The sequence below is a fragment of the Culex pipiens genome, chromosome 1, assembly GCF_016801865.2.
Source record: "Culex pipiens pallens isolate TS chromosome 1, TS_CPP_V2, whole genome shotgun sequence".
NCBI lineage: Eukaryota > Metazoa > Arthropoda > Insecta > Diptera > Culicidae > Culex > Culex pipiens.
In genome coordinates, this window is record NC_068937.1 from 135,181,197 (window position 1) to 135,202,237 (window position 21,041).

At 36.5% G+C, this 21,041-nt stretch overlaps 1 protein-coding gene across 7 annotated transcripts in view; it reads right to left on the reverse strand.

Annotated features, from left to right (window-relative positions):
- Positions 1-21,041, reverse strand: part of LOC120418340 (filamin-A) — a 78,585-nt gene that overhangs the window by 33,050 nt on the left and 24,494 nt on the right. For all 7 annotated transcript variants that reach the window (XM_039580685.2, XM_039580682.2, XM_039580684.2 and 4 more), the window contains 3 exons: positions 20,706-20,838; positions 1,495-1,674; positions 1,150-1,426 (listed from right to left, as the gene is read on the reverse strand). In XM_039580685.2, coding sequence (XP_039436619.1) covers positions 1,150-1,426; positions 1,495-1,674; positions 20,706-20,838 — 590 coding nt within the window. The remainder of the gene's footprint in view (positions 1-1,149; positions 1,427-1,494; positions 1,675-20,705; positions 20,839-21,041) is intronic.

Consider the following 21,041-nt stretch of genomic DNA (forward strand, 5'->3'; position numbering starts at 1 on the left):
AAAATGAACTTATTTCAACATTATCATCTCAAGCTGTTAAAGTTTTAACTAAAATATATTATATTTTTTTATTTTTTCCATAATTTGCAGTAACATGTTTTTCTACAAATTACTATTTTCATTTGTAAGTTTTTACCAAATACTATATTCTAGGAGTTTTTTTAATGTTCTAAATAATTTTCATAATTTGCAATAAGGGAATCGAGGAAGAGATTTTTTTTATGAATTTCCAGAGGAAATTTTCCACTACATCAGAGTTTTTGGTGTAAAATTAAGATTTTTTTTTACAAAATATCGTAAAATTTCAAAACAATAAAATTTCATAATTTAACATTCAAATCTTTTAAAAAGTGAAAATACATACAACATTTACGATTTTTGATACAATTTGCAATAAATTACGTTAATTTTAGTATTTTCAAGAAATTCGGTGTTGTAGTGGTATTCACCAAGCAATATTTTGTTTGAAGTTTGGCTTCTATGGATTTATGTTATGGTGTAAAATGTTGGATTTGATTTTACAAAATGTCATGTTTTTTATACATTCAATTTGTATTATTTAACATTAAAATCTCTTTTATAGTGAAAATACATACAAAATGTAACATTATTTGATAATTATGTTTGGATTTCCACTATATTAGAGTTTTAAGAGTTAAATACAATTTTTTCTACAAAATACCATAATTTTTGAAACACATAAAAAATATTTAAAAGTAGACTTTAATGTTTTTGTGTGTTTAAAACGGTATTTTGTATAAAAAAATGAAAATCTTACACCAACAAATTCTGTAATGTTTCACTGCATCCAAAATTTTACGACGTTTTTTTTTGTGTTTAACACAATAGTGAAAATTCATGTAAAACTTCGCGATGTTTGATGCTCAATTCTCGATTAAATTTTCAAAAGGCCCTATCTGCATAGGAAACCCATGAGGGATAGGTTGTTTTGAAAATTTAATCTAGAATTCAACATTTAAAAAAATAGTTTTTAAAAAAATGCACGAGCTGAGGCGAAACGTATTGTAAAGCGATATTCGTATATTGTGAACAGCCTACTTGTAGGCGTTTTCGTATCACCAGCACCATCTGATGGCATTTCCATTTTCACCAAAACATCATAAATATCAAAGACAATCTCGTACTTACCACTCACAACGCCTCCTGTCTGGGGAAGGTTCAGCCGCTCAAGCTTAAAGTCGCGCAGCCGGTTCGAACCGGATGTGACGTTCGAGGTGCTGGTGGTACTGCTGGCAGCACTGGTCGTAACACTGGTGCTGGTACTGTGCTGCTGGCTGTTGGTTGCCGAGTTGCTCACGTGGTGCTGCTGGAGCTGCTCCTGGCTGCTGTGGCTTTTGTGGTTTCCGTTGGTGAGGAGTCCGTTCGACTCGTGCTTGGCACTTCCGTTCACGAGGCGCTCGCGGACCTTAAAAGGGAGAGGGTATTGTCTAAATTTAGGGGGTTTTGCTCGTATGGGAAATTTGTGGAACTTACGAGGAATTCTTCGCAGGCGGTTTGGTGGTGGAATTGCTTCGACTTGGAAACTGAGGAGACCTGCTCGACGTACGATTCCTGGTGCTGGTAGATCTGCTGATTCTCCGATACGGTAGCAGATGAAGTCTTGGTCGTGCTACTGGTACTGCTGGTGACCTGCTCCTCAACGCTCTCGACGGCCTAGAATTAGGAGAGACAAGGAGGTCGGAGGTGAGACAGAGTTTGTGACGTGGCGGACATGGATCCAAACGGCCCATGTTCAACAGGCGGCTGTGACAAGTGCGAGAGAAGGAAACCGACCGGGATTGCGACATCAAGTGGTGCGCATCATCATCAGCATCATCTCGAGAAGTCTTCACTTCTGGGAGATGAATCTTAGGACTGTTGAAGTCAAAGGGCCTAACTTTATATTTTTTTACCAAACATTTGTAAACATTTTAAATATTAATCATCAACTATCAATCACAGGGTACATTTTGACACTACCAATTTTGACAGTTTGATGCACGCTCAAAATGTTCAACTCATTAATTCTGGCAATAACCCTTTTTGCAAATACAACCAAGTGCACCTTCTTGAATTCGTCCGTCCTCTTGCGGGAGCAGGAAAGTGCTCGAGTGCATATTAATAAGACGCATCGACGACAGGTGTCGCGTGTGCGCATCACGACCCCACCTTTGATTTTCCTTTCGTCGGCGACGTTGACGAATCTTGAGCGAAAGCGCCTGCAGATAGACACCACGCGCACGATCGATGTCACTCAACTGTCAACCAAGGGTGTGCGCGCGCGCGCTGTCAGGCGCATGTCACGGCGACAAAAGATACAATTTACCCCCTTCCGAGATTCCAGCGGACGCCGCTGGCCATCTTCGGGGAAAGTTATAAATGAAGTCGCGCGCACGTTCTAATTCGCGAGCCTGTCTATTTTTAGGCCAGTTTTCGGTCACCAAACGGAACATGGGAACGGATTTTAATGGTGGCAATCGGGCGCAACCGACCGAGCGGCCACCGCGGCATCGCACGGGTTAAAACGCTAATTAATGAAGCAATTGTCACGAACTGCCGCTCATGCAGGCTACATAAATCTTGCGCGGTAGAATTTGTCGCGGCGGCATGTTGGTCTTTATTGTCGTGACGTTTCGGTTGACAGCTCGAGAATAAACAAGATGTTTCTCGGCGCTCCTTTGGCGCTAAGTGCTTGCGAATTATTTTGTTTATCACTTGTCAAAAATTCGGGATTTATGAGGCTGACGGGGCCGGCTTAATTGGTGTTAAATTTAATCTCGGTTAATTTGTTTATTTTAATACTTGTTGCAACATCAGTTACCCTTAAGAAAAATCACCAATCGATTTCAGTCTGCATTTGACAGATGTCACATTTAAGCTTACCTCTAGCATTCCATGCCTTATTTTTATTGCGTTACCTTCAACTTGGCATCTGTCAATTGAATTAATTGCAATAATCTCGCGAATTGACTGAAAATGTAGTCACAAGTCATAAAAATCCAACATCCAGCACCCTCTCCAAAAAAACGTAATTAACGAGATCACGGCTTTAACCCCCACCAGAAATAATTGGGTCAAGGTCACCGTCGTGACATCTTGCCAACCCCCGGAGCCGGAGCAGATTTGTGCCGATATTTCGCACCAGCAACTGCTCGCAAATGATTTATGATCGTGTGCTTGCGCCGCCATGATAAAAATTTAAAATTCCTAATTTTATGTGCTGAAACTGAATTTTTCTTTTGCATGCTCGGGCATCGGTTGCGAATTTTAATTACCAGGGCCCCTCGCCGCGACCAATTTAATTTAGTGTTACAATTGGAGCGGGAAATATGGTTTGTGTGCGTTGGAAAACCCTATTTTTAAAAAGCTATTGCAGATGTGCACCAGTTTCATGGCCACTTTGATCGCGCGGTTGTGTGCAACTTGTTGCATGCAAGTTAAGGTTCGGCTGGCGAAATCTTTTGATGACCCCATTTTTCCGACAACATATTAATGAGTTTCCTTGGCGTTCCAACGAATGTTTCACAGTCAGTAAACACAGTTTTCAGCTACTTCTTTAAACAATTTGAGGTTTTGTTCGGGCTGTCGGAAGCTTTGTGCACAATCGTGCCGTGACAATTCGTCCATAAAATCGGAAGGCACGGTGGCCATTTATCATTTGTCACCGTGCAAAACGGATTATGTTTGACAGCTGGCGTTGTTTGGGGTGATGTGACATTCACAGTCTTGTTTTTGGACCGCCTGCTGAGATGTGCATTATGTCAAAGAAGAATCTTTTAAACTGTCTTTTTGTTAGACAATAAAATTACTCAGATTACGTCAATGTCAATTTACCCAAAAATGAGTTTTGCATCAAATCTCAAATGAGGGTAAATTTAAAAACTAGGTGAAAAAATCTCATAATTGTTAGAGATTTTCCCAAGCGCAAAGATAAAAAAAAACATTTAAAAAACGCACAGACGGAATTCAGGGGCCATCCATACACCACGTTAACATTTTGTGAAATTGACACTTTGGCCACTCTGGAACTGATTCCGGAGCATCGGCAAATTGTATGGAAAAAGTTACGTAAAATCAAATTTTGATCACAGGAGGCTGAATAAGCAGAAAACAAAAAACGTCAACTAACGAAAAAAAAGGCAGAACGAAGTTTGTCGGGGTAAGCTTGTTACTCATATTTTATTTATTTCAAATTTACTCCAAAACGAGTGCTGCAACAAGAGTCAGAAAAAATAAAATAAAAGCGCAAACTGACTTTCAAGCCAATGTTTTGATTTGTAAAAAAGTTATGAAATTACTCAAATTTCGTCAATTCCGATTTTACCCAAAAATGAGTTTTGTAGCTCATTTCAGATTATGATTGATTGAATAATTCAACAAAACTGAGTAAACTTTGGCGAATTCTGAGTAATTTGATGAGTCAAAAAAAAGCATTATGGAATACGTGACAAAAAACGAGGTGCATACTTTGCTTTGAAAAAAACTGTTTCTAGTTATTCAATAAATTCTGTCAATGAAGTCAACAATGTTGGTAATGTCTACATGAAACGATATGCCAATACGAACTTGGAACCCCTTTTAAACAGGTGGTCAGAGTTCAACAACTGCTGGCAACACTGCCAACAAGTTGTTTAATCTAGCGGCACAAATTATTCTCAACTTTTCCGACCTAGTAACAAAGTAAGTTGTATAAATTCGCAAAAAAATAAAACAATTCCGAACAAGTGTTTACTCCCCCGATCAAAAGATCTAACCACTACTCGCTGGCGGCACCAGATTTGATTCATCTATTTTGGTCCCATTTCAGAGAATGTGCGCATTTTGGAAGCGACGAAGAAGATGAAAAGTGGTGTTTACGGTTTGGCGCATTAGCCACAATAAACGCGACGAGAAGTTGTTGTTTTTTCAGGAAGAACATTGTAAACATCTCTTTTCGTTAGATTTTTGTGCAAAAATTTGCGTCTAGCTGACACAAAATGGCGAGCTGCTATAAAAAAGTTTGACGTTTGTTTTTATGGCTACCGCAGACGCCATTATGGCGCGCTGACAGTTTGGCCTAATTTCCCGGAATCTGTCACAATCACCCCGGCGAAAAACTGCTCTGGCCCCGCACTCCATCATTAGTGTCCGTCGTGGCCAGTAAAAATAGTCGCTAGGACCAGAATATCCGTGGGCGCGTTCATGCTTTTGTGGACACACCGGCCACACCACTATAAATCTTCCAAAACATCAGTGCGCGACCCTTTGAAGCAAGCGAACGCACTATATTTACATTCCACGTGGTCCGAGCGCGCACCCCCGGTTTATGGAATCGAGGACAAAACGGTCATCAGTCTCGCGCCGGACCGGCCAAAATTAGGGACATGTTTATTTGTGAGGAGTTTGTTTTGAGAGTGTAACTGCATGATTTTGCGACGTTTCGTTCGCCTGCAAGCGAATTTAAATTAACTTAGTTGCAGCGAAGCAAGCCAAATTTTTCGCGTTTTTTGGCTTAGCTCTCAGCTGGATTAGGGATCAGGGATTAAGGTGAGGGCGAGGGACGAGGATTAACGAGTGATTTAGAACATCATTTGGGGGTTTCTTTGCGGCAATTGCTCGCTGTCTCGTGGACAGAATTAATTGTGGCAATATTAAAAGACGGATTTGGTGCCAAATTATGGCGATGAGTCGATTCAATAAATATGAATGAAAAGACGACATTACAGTTGGGCACAACCTCAAAATTGGACCATCTCATAAAGAGTTTACTGATAGTTTTGTTTCGCGCGTGATTGTTTTACTATCATTTTATGAAAACAAACTAGTGACTTGCTGGAAACACACGCACGTTTAAAATAACTATGTTTGCGTCCAAAATGAACTTACTCCGGCAAAGGTTCGATAAGGATATATTTCATCAAATTCTTAATCAATCAAGGTCATTCGCGGCATGATTATGACTTAACTTTAGGGAGTGATGGAAATACAAAAAATAGAATTTTAACATTTAAAAAAATATATACAAAGCATTATGTGTTCAAATACATTCAATAATTTAAAAATTTGTAAATTCAAAAATAGTATTTAAAAATTACAAAACTTCAAAATTCAAAAATTAAAAACTAGCGAAAAATTTTAAAATTTTAGAATTCAAATTGAAAAAAATATTATTAAAATTGGGAAAGCAACTTTGAAGTTGAAAATTAAAAAAAATATTAATTGTTAGTATAAAAATTCAAAATTTTAAAATCCTGTTATTAAAAAATCCAAATTTTAAAATCTGAAAATGTAAAAAGATGTGGTTTTGAGAAATTCAATAATTCCAAAATTACGAAATTCATCCATAAATACCAAAGCCTCAAACTTTTTAAAATATTAAAATCAAAAATATGAAGATTTTAAATGGTTTTACAAAATTTCCACAACTCTGAAAAAATATCGATGGTGAATAAATTTACAATTAGTCGAATGTTTAAAAATTCAAAAACCCAAAGTTTTAGAATTTTAAAAGCCGTTAATTCAAATACTCTTTAATTTCAAAGTAACAGAATTTTAAAATCTGAGCATTGAATGCGTACGAATAATAACGAAATTTAAAATTTCAAATCTAAAAATTCTAAAAAACTAAAAAATCTGAGAGTTTAAAAATGTTTGAGATTGAAAAATTTCCATTCAACCAACCAACAAAAAATTATAAATAAAAAAAATAAGAATCCACAATTTTAAAACCTAGAAAAAATTCCACAATTAAAAAAATAATGCAGGTTAAAATTTTGAAAATTTTAAAATTCGAAATTTGAAAAATAAAAACATTATATGCAAAGACTAAATTACAGAATATGAAAAAAATTTGCATTAAAAAATCATAAGTTCAAAAATTTTAAAATTAAATAAAAATCAATCAAAAGTTTTATAGTACTAAAATTAAAAAAAATTAAAGAGAAACCGAAAAAAGGAGGATTTAAAACATCATACGTTTCAAAAATTCAACAATTAAGAAACAAACATTTTAATTTTAGGAATTCAAAAACTTCATTGGTTCAAAAGCTTAAAAATAAAAAAAATCATAAAAAATTAAGTCAAAATGTTTTTTTAAAGGTCCGAGAATTTAATAAGTTCGAAAATTATGAAATTGTAAAATTAAAATATTTAAAATTGTGTAGATTTTGAAAGTTCAAATTTTTTCAAAACTATTTATTTTGAAACTTAAAATTCTACAATTAAAAACAATAAAATTCAAAATAATCAGAATTTAAAAATTCAAAATTTAAAATTCAAAACAAACAATAACTAAATTTTAAATTCTAAAATCTGGTAATTTCAAAATTCATATGTTCAGACAAAGCGGCAAAATTTAAAAAAAATAAATATGATAGTTCCAAAATTTAAAATAAAAAAAAAACAGGGAGAAAATTGAAATTCCCTAACTAGAGAGTTTTTCGCTAAAAAAAATTCAAAAATTTGAAATTTAAATAATACTTAAATCCAGAATTACTCAGAATTGGATAAAAGTTCTGAATTTAATGAAATTGTAAATTAAATTCCCCCAAATCGGACATTCGACTCACTACAAACTCAATAGTGTTAATCTAAAACCACTGTCATCTAGTCAAAACTAACCCAGGAAAAAGTCTGAATCAATTCTTAATGTAATTTGACATAAGTCTAACATTTGCTTTACCTACTCATTTCTGACGGAGTTTGGTTTTGTCATAATCTGAATAGTTTCGAATGAGTGTGTTAAGACAAATTATATTTCTTTGGTCTTCGTCCTGAAGGTTTCCTGTGTTTTTTATCATTTTCAGTGCAATACAAACTGAGCCTGGCAACAATGCCGATCGTTTAGAACAGGCCTGCCCAACGTCCGGCCCGCGGGCCGGATCCGGCCCGTGAAGCCATTTCATCCGGCCCGCGACGGCTTTTCAAAATAGTTCTATGACCGGCCCTTAAGGCTGTTCGTTCATGAAATATTTAATAAATTGATTGATTGTCTGAATTAATAAAAAGTAAGCTTGAGACCAAATTTTAACATAACATAACAATATTCTTCATGTTTGAATTTAATTTTTCTAATTTCTATATTGATATTTTTGAACTGAAAAATTGTGCAAGAAAACAAAATTATCCATTTCGTAAAATTTTGAAATTTCTGAAATTTGTTTTTTGATTGTTGTCTAAAAATGTACAAAATGACTCGAAATTTAAATTCCTTTCAGTTTTAACTGTGTTTTCTTCACATCGAAGTTTTTTTTCTATTTTAATTTTTTTAGATAAATAACTTAGCAAAAACTAATGTATTTTTACAGAACAACTTTTCTGTGATAAAGTTTTTTTTTTTAAAAAAAAAGCTTAAAAAAGCATATTATTCGTACTGATCGCTGCATATATTTTAAAAATATTAAATGTCTCAAAATGAGTCAAGAAATTAGGGAGCAAAAAATATTTTTCCATAAAATTTGAATTTGGAAGAATAACGATTTTTTTTCATTTTAAAATATTTTTTCAAAATATTTGAATAAAGGTGTACTACAAGGTTTTTTTTTGTAAAAGATATTCGAATCCAAATTTCGTTTGAATAAATTTTATCATGTCTCATTGATTTTTTTATACTGTAGTGTTGAGGAAATTAAACTTGAAAAAATTGCAACGACCAATGAAATTTGAATTTTTGTTTTTGGTTATATCGAGGTATTTAATTGCAATCGTCAAAAACAATAAATATACAATTTTAAACGAACAAAAACTAAAATATGTCAGATTAACACATTTTTGAAAGTTATCTTTGTGCTTTATTATTAAAATTTATCAAAAGTTAGATCCGGCCCGCCACTGCTTCAGAAAAATCAGATATGGCCCGAAGGGCCAAAAGGTTGGGCACCCCTGGTTTAGAAGAACAAAACACCCACCCAAAAAATATATTGGCATTCATAAGCTAAACGACATGCGACATCTAGTGTTGAGTAGCAGAACAGAGCGAAGGATGTCGATTGAAATTTTTGCCCTTTGAGGTTATGTATGCGAATTCTGTTTTGTTAAATTCCAGCGTTCAAAACAACTTTTGAGCAAAAATTCGAGCTGATACTTTGTTAACTTTTGATGCTCTATCATTGTAAACAATTTTTTTTCAATTTTTTTTTTCAAAATCTTTTTTATTGCGTTTATTTAAAGAGTGCAAAAAGTTTACACTTACATACTACTTGAATTTTTTCTCAAAAGTTGTTCTAAGAGCTGTAAATTCAATTTTAAGTTTGCATTCCTATATGACCGAACAGCGAAAATTTGAATCGTCATTCTTCGATGCTTTGCGCCATCTGTCGGAATTATGGAGCTTTTAATCGCGAATTGGATTTGACTGATTTAACTCACTACAACAAGTAGGATGCCACGCTTTGTTTACATTACACGCTGAAGAGAAAACAATCATTTTCAGTTTTAATTAACATTTCGCATACTTTTTTCAGTGGGTCAGAAAGAAATTATGTGTTTGTTGTTGGTTTTGGTGTATCAATTGAGTGAAAAAAAATATATTTTCGGTACTTCTAATGATTTAGTGAATATTTCGCCAGCTGGGTACAAGAAATTGAGTTGTTACCTATCGTTAGTATAAAACCAACCTGTACGTTAGAACTTATTATCAGTTCATTGTAACAGTTTACCAGCTAAACCCAAACAAAATGTCTAACTCAGTTGAAAACATGATACCCGCGCTGCCAACCGAGATTTGGGAGCAAATTTTCTTGAATCTAACCTTCACTCCGCTTCTGATTGTTCGTGCAACCTGCCAGTACTGGCGAGGAATCATCGAAAACTGTCCAGCTCTCCGGACGAGATTCGTGCTTAGGCTGAGGAGGGACATCATCCACCAGGCGCCGCCAACATCGCTTCCCGTCGCGAATGCCTTCATTTGCTGTGGAATCACCAAGAGCGTCGATTTGTGGTGGCCACCGATCGGCGCAAAGATTACGAATCTTTGCTTTAGCAACTGCGAGGTTTCTTTGGATGTTTTGAAGTTTACACCGAATCTGAAGAGCCTTAAGTTGAGCAATGTTGATCTTTCGAGGCGAATTGATCGCATTGAACTCAAATTACCCAAGTTGGAGCGACTTTCTCTGATGAGACCTTCATCAGGAGTGTTGGACGAGCTTATTCTGGCGGATCTTCGTTTGAAAGCACTAGAATGTAGCTACATAATAGCATCCGACGTCGCAGAAGCATCGTTGATCACGACTTTGGTCCGAAAGGTTCAGGATACTTTGGATGAGCTATCATTTCATCATTTGGAACTTCGAGCGGAGCTTTTCGAAGGAATTTCCAAAATTGAGAGACTTAAGCTGAAAAAGTTTAGCTTCACGGAAAATTGGTTGCTCGAGCAAAGCTGGAACTCAACGTTCGCAATCAAATTTGCACGAGTTCAGCCAACCATCGAAGATCTCAAGTTGTGCGTTAGTTCTTCTGAGCAGCAGGAAATCTATAAGCTCGGCAGATCTCTCCCCCATCTCAAGCGTTTCGAGATGATCCACAAGCGCAAAACGTCCCTAGAAGCAGCGCCACCATTCCTGGGAGCAATGACCTCACTTGAATGTCTCAAAATCGACGCCTTTGGGCCCCATCAGTTTGTACACCACGCGGACGTTCACAAGTTCCCAAATTTGAAGCAGCTGTCCCTGTCCGGAGCATGCGTCAAGGGAGACAGTTTGGCACAATTTCTGCAAAATTCCTCCAAAATTGGTACGATTTCCTTGGAAAATGTCCAGTTCGATCGTTGGGCAGATTTTCTGGCTTCACTTTCCGTCCTAAAATCGCTTCAGCAGGTGGAGCTTAAGTCGGTTTACATTGCGGAATTCAACGAAAATATCAAGAGCATCAAGGCGGAAGCAAACAGCAGCGTAAGAAGTCTCCGGTTGGAAAACGTCAAGGCCAAGGATAAAGTTTTTTCGCTGATTGGGATGTTTCCTCGGCTGAAGGAGTTCCACGTCGAGAATAGCAACATGTGTGACTGGATTGAGGAGGCAAGGGAAATCGTCCGATTTAATCAACATGAAATGTTTTTAAAGATGTAAAAGTCAGGATGAGGTGAATAAAATCATACATTTTTTCAAATAAACTTTAAATTTGGCTGCGAACCCAGATTTGACCGCTCGATTGAAACCCCAAGAGTAACATTTTACCCCTCCATATTTGTTCTCTACTTTAAACAGTTTTAATATAAGTTCTATCGAATCGATTGCAATTACGGTTTTTTTGCCAAACCTTAAGCAATTTTGACAGTTTTTCAAGAAGTGTTTACGAGTCTCTAAATCATTTACTAAAACAAGTCAAAGATGCATAAATGTTTGTATTTATATCCAGGTAGAATAAACTGGTTCATTGTTTGTACATGTAAATATAGCCTATAGAAAAATTGAGTTCAAATTGTCTGAGAACAAAATTGTAACATTTTTAAGATTTTAATTTAGTTAGTTATTCTATTTTCAGGACTTTAAAATAACTAAGAATTATTCACAATCTTGTTTCAACATTTTTAACAAACGCATCCTTCCTCCCCTGTAGATTCTTTGAAATGTGATCCGTTCTCAGAATCCTCTCTGCGGTAAACACAACGTAGTAGGGCTGGCCGCTTTAATTTTTGCAATACATTTTCGGGTGTTCTCGGATGTACTGCAATTATTAATAATGACAAGAAAAGTGCTTGGGGCGTAATCTAATCACAAGACTTTCCAGCATGCTTTCATCGGACTGGCTGCGTTTGTGTTAGATTTGATTAGATCTTGTTTCAAAATTTTTAACAAATTATTCTGTACCAAAATTTAATTTAATGTAAAAATGCCTGGAATCAATACATTTCTTTTTAATACATTTTTATATCGACAGATTTAATCTAACGCTAAAATGTCCCCATAATCACAAGATTCTCCCCACCGCCAGCCATAAAACGTGTTTTTGTATGATTTCTATTTTCTCACATTTTCCTCACTCCACAAAAACATTTTTCCAGCTTCTTAGAAGATGTCTTCGCCCACGCCCAGAAAAATATCGTCATGATTCGCCACAAAAAAGCAAAAAACATTTTTCTCCTCTTAATTTTATGAACCGCCAACTTATGCGAGGAGCGACATCGCAGCAGGCTGCGGCGCACAAAATTTACGCGCGCGCTCGTTGGAGATTTGAGGCGTGATTTTTTTTTTTGAGGAAAATTTTCGAAAACTTGATGAACTTGATATACTTGCGCGGTCCGTATCCCGTACTGTCTAATCGGATGAGCAATCACTTTCACTTTCAAGTTTGCACGAGCAATTAGCATGGAGCACTCGCTAGTTTTAAGATTGATGAGACTTTTAAGCTTAATTAATGCTGAACTAGTTTGGGACCAAGATAAACTTCAGAGTGTCGAGACACGCACCCACGCCTACTGCCACTGGATGATGACCGGTGAGAGGGGGAAGGTTAATCCAAAGGTTGTCGTCTCCGACTTCGCGGCTGCTTCTCCTTCCAAGAGAGATCCAAGAAACCCTTGGAATCTGGACGACGATCTGTCACGTACGCACACACACACACGCGGAATTATTCCGGGCACAGGTGACTACGATTGATGAACAACTCTGCGAACAATTATTCGAAATTCACTTCCAAGGCTCTTCTCCAAAACAACAACAGGCGACCAGTCGGCGCGAAATTGTGTACCGAAATGGCGCGAGCTGGGGCCGGTTCTCGAGAGTTCGACTTGCGACCCGCGCGACCGGGTGTGGAGGGGATGGGAGGGTGTAATCTGTGGCCAATCGCGGGTCGACGTTGCGCAGGTCGGCGGCTTCCGGCAAACGTGCGCAGAAGGCTGGTGACGAATCGGAGAGTGTGTGGGGACAAAACTTCGGGCGTTGAACGACGATCAGCGGGAGTTGGAGGGAGTGACGACGCGCAGATTTGTGCTGGATAGGTACGCGGGCAGGAGTTTGGGTGGGGCAGGGATACCCGGGGGACGATTGTTCATGTACGCAGGTTGCCGCCGAGGCGAGAAATCTAAATTTATTATTGCGTACAAATTGTTGCATCAAATGAGCTGAAAACCAGTGGTTTCAATTTAGAGTGCAATTTCAAATTTGCTTCACTACACTCCAAAGCGGTTCTTGAATATTTTAGCTTTTTTAATTTTTAATTGTAATTCAATAATTTTTGTAGAACCGGAATTCTCGTCCAGAAAAGGTAAAATATGTTAAAATTACGAGCTTCATAATTTTTAAATGTTGTTAATGGAGTTTTTTAAAAACGCCAAAAAGAAGTTTGAGATAAGACGAGCATGACCACATCAATTTTTTTAAGTAAAAAATAAGGCCAATGCTAATTTTATTTTTTGGTTTTTGTCCTCCTAAATTTCCATGTCCTTGACCAAAATTTAAATTTTCATTTAAAAAACATGTATAATCGAAGGTTAATTAATCAGAATTCATTGTATAACAACGATTAATGCAAATTTCAAATTAAGGGTTTTTTAACTTAAAAAATAATAATTTTGGGAACACAGGTTTTTTTTAATTCATTGATATTTTTTGATAGTATCATTTCTTATGATGTACAAATAATTTTGTGATACATTAGGTTTAAAAATTTATAAAATGAGGCCCCTCCCCTCTCGACGTCGACCAGAGCCGAGGGACAAAAACTTAAAATAAATGTTGTACTAGCATATGACCAATGCAAATTTTATTTTAAGTTTATTTGTGCATTTTTCATCAAACAGAGCATTTTTAAGCTTTACACTAATTTTGAATTTTGGGACCACAGATCGGTAAAAGATATGAAACTTAGGGAACAAATAATTTCATAAATTCATTGATACTTTGCAAATACGTGACAGAGGCATAACTTTGTGATATCCCTGCTATTTTTTTTTAATTTGGCTTGAAAATAAGTTTTTTTTTAAATTTTATTACATTAAATACAAAAAACACAGCTTAGACTCGATAATCCGAAGTTCGACAATCTGAAGGTTTGTATAAGACTTCGTATTGCAATCTAATTATGAACAAATATGTTTTCCATATATCTAAGTATTCTTACTGTTAACATCAAAATAGAATTCTGCGATCCCATTTTAGTAAAATTTTAATGGTTGATTGTCTTAAAAATTACCAAATGCATTTTCTCAATATTTCATCACTGTCATTTTGGCTGCCATCTTTGAATTTAAAATCTAAATAACTTTAGAGTAGTTTTGGGTATACTTTAACTCAAAAATCAAAAATAAGACAGCAAAAAAATTGATCTTTTTTTGTGTTGCCTATGGATAGTAAAGTTACCTTTCTCATTTTCTCACTTACAATGTTGTAAGTATAAATAAAAAAAAATAGATATACTCTTAATAAAATTACCTATTTTCACATAAAAATAGGGTAACAAAAATATTTATGATAACTTTATTTTTTGAATTGGCAACACTGCCAATGCTGGGTTAAAATAGTTTTTTTTAATCTTTTAAACATATAAAAAACATGAAAATAATGTTTTTGTGCAAATAATTTTTCGCGTTAAATTGTGAAATAGAAAAAGTTATATTTTTAGAGTGTTCCTATTTTTCCAATGTCGAGGCTGATTTTGGAAGAGTTTTGCATAAAAAAAATCTTTTTGTATGGAGCGTGGATAACAGCAGACTAGATCTAAATCATCCGAAAAGTAAGGTATAATTTTTTAGTTAAAAAAATTTGTATCGGAGAGAGCAGAAAATTTCACCAATGTTCAACTTTTGACCATAAAAAATGGCCCAATAATTTCTAAGATCAAGCTTGGAAATGTCTTCTGTAGGTAATAAAAAACTTTTTATACAAAAAAGTCACGGAAAACTAAAAAAAAGATGCGAATTACAAAAAAGTGTAATTCTTTAAAACGCCTTTTTTATATTTTCATGGGATCAAAGAGGCAACTTTAGAGCTAAACTAAAGTATGGATTTTTTTTTTCGCGAAGATATGAACTGTTAAAAACATTACACAATTTCAAAAATATTAAAACTTACAAAAAAAATCAAATTAATTCTTAAAAATTAAACCAAATTTGCAAACTGAAAAGCATATAACATTTTAGAGCAATTCCATGTCAAATAGGGAATCGGTTGTACCCGACCCTCTCCGATTTCAATGAAACTTTGTAGACTTATTGTAAGCATATATAAGCCATTTGTGTGTATATGGAGCCAGTTACACTCGATAATGCCATTTGAGAAGGGCGTAAGTGTTTTAAATATTTTTGTATTTCGTAATTTAAATATTGCTGTATCTCGAAGCCGTTGCATCGTATCAAAAAGTGGTCAAAGACAAACTTGTAGGAAATTTGACGGGCTTTCCGAAAAAAATACACTGAAAGAAAAAAACACTCCACTTTTATGAGATTTTTTGATTTTTAAGTTTAAAAGTCAAATTTGAAGGTGAGCCCACGATTTTTTTTCGTTCAAAATTTTTGTGAAAATAGCCTAAAATAATAAGCTAATTTACTATCCAGGTTACTATACTACACTGAAAAAATATTATGTTTTCAGTTATGAGCAATGTAATTAGCTTATATCTGTAAGCCCATACATCCAATTGAAATGTGGTCAAAGACAAACTTATGGGAAATTGGACGAGCTTTCCGGTAAAAATATTTTCGAGACTGAAAAATCAAGTCTGTCATATAGAAATTGCCAAAAACCATCAAAAAACCTATTTTTTCAACATTTTTATTTTTAAAACCGCTGTAACTTCACAAGGATTGGACTTAGGACAATGGTCAATATGGAGACTTTTATGTAAAATTGTCTGGAGAATCGACTCTCGAGTTCGGTTTTTGAAAATTTTGACGTTTAGAGCACTTTTCAAAAAAAACAGTTTCAGTAAATGATTTTTGTATTTTTTAGGTGAGTTGCTCCATCCTGCATTTTTCTTTTTGTAACATCTTAGGCTATTTTCACAAAAATTTTGAACGAAAACAAATCGTGGGCTCACCTTCAAATTTGACTTTTAAACTTAAAAATCAAAAAATCTCATAAAAGTGGAGTGTTTTTTTCTTTCAGTTTTTCGGAAAGCCCGTCAAATTTCCTGCAAGTTTGTCTTTGACCACTTTTTGATACGATGCAACGGCTTCGAGATAAAGCAATATTTAAATTACGAAATAAAAAAATACACTTACGCCCTTCTCAAATGTCGTTATCGAGTGTAACTGGCCCCATATACACAAAAATGGCTTATATATGCCTAGGATAACATGTCTACAAAGTTTCATCGAAATCGGAGAGGGTCGAGAAAAAAGTACCTTAAAATTTCCTGTTTTGGGCTGGAATTGCTCTTTATTCGATGCTTCATTTTGAAGTTGGGGAGGCGGGAGTAAATTTTAGGTAAAAATAACTATACTTTGGATATTTTAAGTAGTATCCAAATTTTTTATTTTTCAAAATTCTCAAAAAAATTTATGTTTGGACTTTTAAAATCGAACAGCTGTATAGATGTGAAATTGTGAAAAACGGAATCCTTGTTTCCTTTTTTTCGCTCTTAGTACATGTTTAAACATTTAAAAAAAAAACGATTTTCTTTCATGATCTGCAATTTCCACCCACTACCACACATTTTGAGTGCATCATTTGTGAAATATTAATTCGTACATGACACATGTTTTCATTCCTGTCCCCATAGCTTTTAAATCCCTCACGTATGAAGAGAGTGTCTCTCCTCGGGGTGGGCAAAAATCCCTGCCCAGCCAGACAAAACGCTCAATCAGTCTTACTAATGATCAACATGGGCTTCATTTAGTCGGGCCGCCACCGCCGCTGCCGTATCACCCGAGGTTCAAAAATAAGAATAAAATCTACAAAATCCGAATTAGTCTAAATTATTTATTTTACGCCCGGGGCCAGAGCAGAGAGCAAGTGTGAAAGTGAAGCCATCACACTTCCCCCCTTTCGACCGAAATAAATACATTTTGTATGATTTTAAAAGCAAATTGACCAAGGAAGAAAAAATCGTACGTGATCGAACCGATGATTTAACCCCGCGGTCTTCGACCGGACCCAGCTGTTCGCTCGTGGCCGCCAAAATCTGGTTCCACTCCATCTTCCACCACCAAGCAGCAGCATCACTTTTGGATTTGCTCGAATTTGTTTAGATTCTGTCGAAAGATCAATATTTTCCCTTTCGATACAACCGGCGTGTAGTGGTGGTCGTGGAAATTTGAGCGTTTCCACTGGCGAAATCCAGCTGGTAAACAACTCGGACCGGCCGGTATCGTCGATCGGATCAAATTTGTTTTGAGAGAAAACATCCGGAGCAGTGGAAGAAGATCCGGAGCGGCAATAAAAACTGTAAAAAAAAATTCTACAAGATTCTCAATCTCTAGTTATCGTGCACAATTGACAACTAAACTAATGTCAAAAAGCGCATCGCTTTGCGATTGTTACGCAACGATGACCTTTTTCCCGCGGCACAGCTCTACTCAAGCGCAACAAAGCTGTCTAGACGGCGCGTGCAAATGTCACGTTGCCATAATGGCGGCAGGTGATTATAGCGCTCGCTCTGCAATTAAAAGCAGAACTAACTTCCCGGTTCGCGCGTTAACCTATTCCGCCCCCTAGTCCAAAATGTCACAGACGCGGCCGGCTGTCACTGCGTCGTCGTGCAACGGTCGAAACCGAAAGTGTGAATTTCACGCACGAATGCACCTGAGTGATTATCACACTTTCGGCGTGTCGACGGCGCTGTGACGGCTGCCGCGCTGATGAGGATGGACGTTTTGTTGATTGTGACTGACAGTGGTTCTTTTGTTTATGTTTGTTTAGCTGCAACCGTTCGTTTTAGGGTAGACAGCTAATTGTTGGTTTTCGGATAAACAAAAAGATTGAATTACAAAATTTATCAAAATAAACATTAAATTTCGAAACATTATTACAAATTACGCAAAATAAGCATTTCAAACAATATGTTAAATTATCAAAAATAGTTCGTTATTCGACAAAAAAAAAAAAAACGAGTTTACCCTATTTTCAAACATTTTTCGCCAAAACAACTGGAAAACGACGTAAGGTTTCGCCGCTGCGGTGATTGCATCATACGTAAATAACTAAGTCAGCTGACTTAGATTTTTAACGGTCATGGGCGCATTTTCGGTTTGTTTTCATTATTTTTTTCAAGTCAACCTTGTCACGCGCCAACTTGGCTGACGCATTGTGCAATTTTAAGGTAAACAAAAATGTCACTTGTCAATAAAACTTTGCTCTTTAATTTTAACAGGGAAAAACAAGGTAGGTAGCCTACTTAGTCTGACTCACGCTAGAAAATCATAATTTTCCCCAAGAGTAATAAACATAATTGTCACATCGGCTCCTTCGCAAATTGTCGCCGCAGCGTAAATCAGCTGTCACTGTCATCACAAACTAAAGTGGACAAGTGTCACTTAGGTGCAGCCATATTGTTATTTTTGGATAATAACAGTTTTATTGTTACGTTCCGAGTTAGCCTTGCCCACCCGTTTCAACTGACAGGTGGCGGGTCACTGCGATCCGGGCAGGCCATAACCGTTTTTCTTCCGTGAATGAATTTTTGTTTCAAAAGACGGCGGGGGAAATTTTGCTCCGTGACCTTGGGAACGCCACGGACCACGTCGTGGGAGTATATTTGTGGACTCTTAAATCTGACGCAGGTTCGGGGAGACGTTTTGTTTTGTTCCGCCCGAAAGGATTCGAAACAATAAAACGAAACGTCAAACTGCGGAAGGCAAAACAGATCGTAAAGTTCCGCCTCTGGGAAATGGAGTAAAATTTTAATTGTTGGTCGAATAACAATAAAATCGCACAAACTTGAATGACCATGTAAGATGACAAGTTCAAAAGTGACAGTTTTAGTTGTCAAACGCTTGCACGCTTGTGAAAACATGCTCGAATTTGGGTAAAATCAACCGACTCAAATTACCCCAACGAATAATTCCGGTTCGGTTCCAGACCGTGGCCCGAACCGAGCAGCTGCCGGGTCATGTTGCCATAATTGAAAGCAACACACGTCACTGTGACGTTTCGTGACAAAAAAGAAAAACTTTAAGCCAGTTGCAGTTTATTTATGAGGCGAGTGTGGCCATATGGGACATTTGGAGGAAAAATACAGCTGAAAAATTTATGATCCATTCATTTGCGCAATTTGAAGCTCACTTTCTGTCGTGGCGGTTGATTTGGTGGCATGTTGCTGAAAATCAGAAGTACCGCTCAGTCCAAACCGGTTTGGATTCGATTACAGCAGTTTCTGGGAATTTGAAACAATTTCTGAGAACACATAAACGAACCTACTCAGATGTGAGTAAGTGGGACAAATGTCAAGTTTGGGTGAATTTCACTCAGAATTTAACAAAAAAATTATGATCTTCACCTAGATCTGAGTGAAATTCACCCATTTTTTTTCGTGTGCTCCACTTACTCATCCCTGAGTAGGTTCGATTTTGACAAAAACTGAGTATTTTTGAGTGAGGGTGTATGAACGTGTTTTTTTCTGATTTCTAAAGAATTAAAAAAGTGGTATGAGGAATGATTAAATTGTACAACAAAATGCATCCATAAATGCGACGCCGCTAGATTTGTACTTTTCATCACATGATCGCTCTCAACCTCCAAGGAAGACCACGATGCATACGAGCTGTCATGTCACTTCGCTCAGCGAACGATGACGCGACTTCGTTCCATCTCGCTCGCACTAACGCCCCAAACATGTGACACAGAATGAAATGTATTAATTTCAGTTTATAATAAGAATTTTAGCAATTTTCATTTTTCTTAAAGGGAGGTTACGAACCTACCTGTGTCGAGATTTTTCTCGGTAGATGAGATGATTAAGACGAGATTTCAGCTGTTTTGGCACTGTGCGAATGTTTTCATTTTTCGCACGCGCTCTCACAAATTGGGAAATTCTTCAAATGTTTCACGGGTACGAACCGTGCAGCGGGTGGTTATTTTCGCATAAATCGTGGCAGTTGTTAAAAAAGGTTTGCCAAATTGTTAGAAAGAGGTGAGGTTACGTAAACATACACAAACGGACACGAACACATCTAGTCATCATTGAAACTTGGCAAAAAGCAAAAACTGAACATAAGTCAAAGATCAACATCAAAGCAGCCATTGTCAAATCATAAAATAATGGTTACACGCTGAAAACAATCTGTCAACTTTCAGCAGCTTCCATCAAAAACGTCAAACAGCGAGCGCATTGATTAATTTGCTTTCTAAGGGGCACAAAACATATACTTTTCCTTTAACTTTTTCAGTGTGTTTAGTAGGAAGGGTGCTCTTTGTGTTATTCGTTGTCGAATTAATCCTAGCATGTGTGTTACAGAGTATTACTTATGGCGCGAAAGCTTGGTGAAACGTGTGTGAGGGAAACGTGTTTTTGGTTGCAAACAAACTTGCATGCAAGCTGCTCGAATACATGTTTTCGAGTATTTGAAAGCGCGTAAAGCGTGTTTTGATTTTCTAGCAGCCGACTAACTACTGAAATAAAATAGAGGAAATGTATATGTTTTGTTTCATTTATTTCGTTTCTGTTTAACTCTGAAGATTGAAGAAACGTCAAACTCATTTTGTTGTAACTTGAATGAACCACCACCAACGCGAATAACACGCTAAATTTTACCAACTAGATGACACAAGTGTGCGTTTGTTTGTGTATGCTCGACACAGTGACTAGGGGGAGGAGGAAGAACAGAGATAACGATAGGTAACTAGGAAAACTCAATCTACCTTGATCGTAAAGGTGCCGTTCGGGATGTTCTGGCCGCCGAACTTGATGTCCAGGTCGTAATCGCCCGGATCCTTCAGCGTGTAGAAAATGTCAAAGAAGCCGTCCTTCTCGATCACCTCCAGGTCGACGTCACTGCGAAGAAAAAGATTTACCCAGTTTTGAGTTGAACAAATACGCATTAATGATCATTACTATTTTAGCGTGTACGCTTGTTTTGACATTTCATTTTTGTAAATAACTACGAAAGTAACAAGAAACTGTTACCAAAATTTAGAAACAGAAATATTTACCTAATTTTAAGCTAAAATTTAACGCGATTATGGTCGTTACAGTTA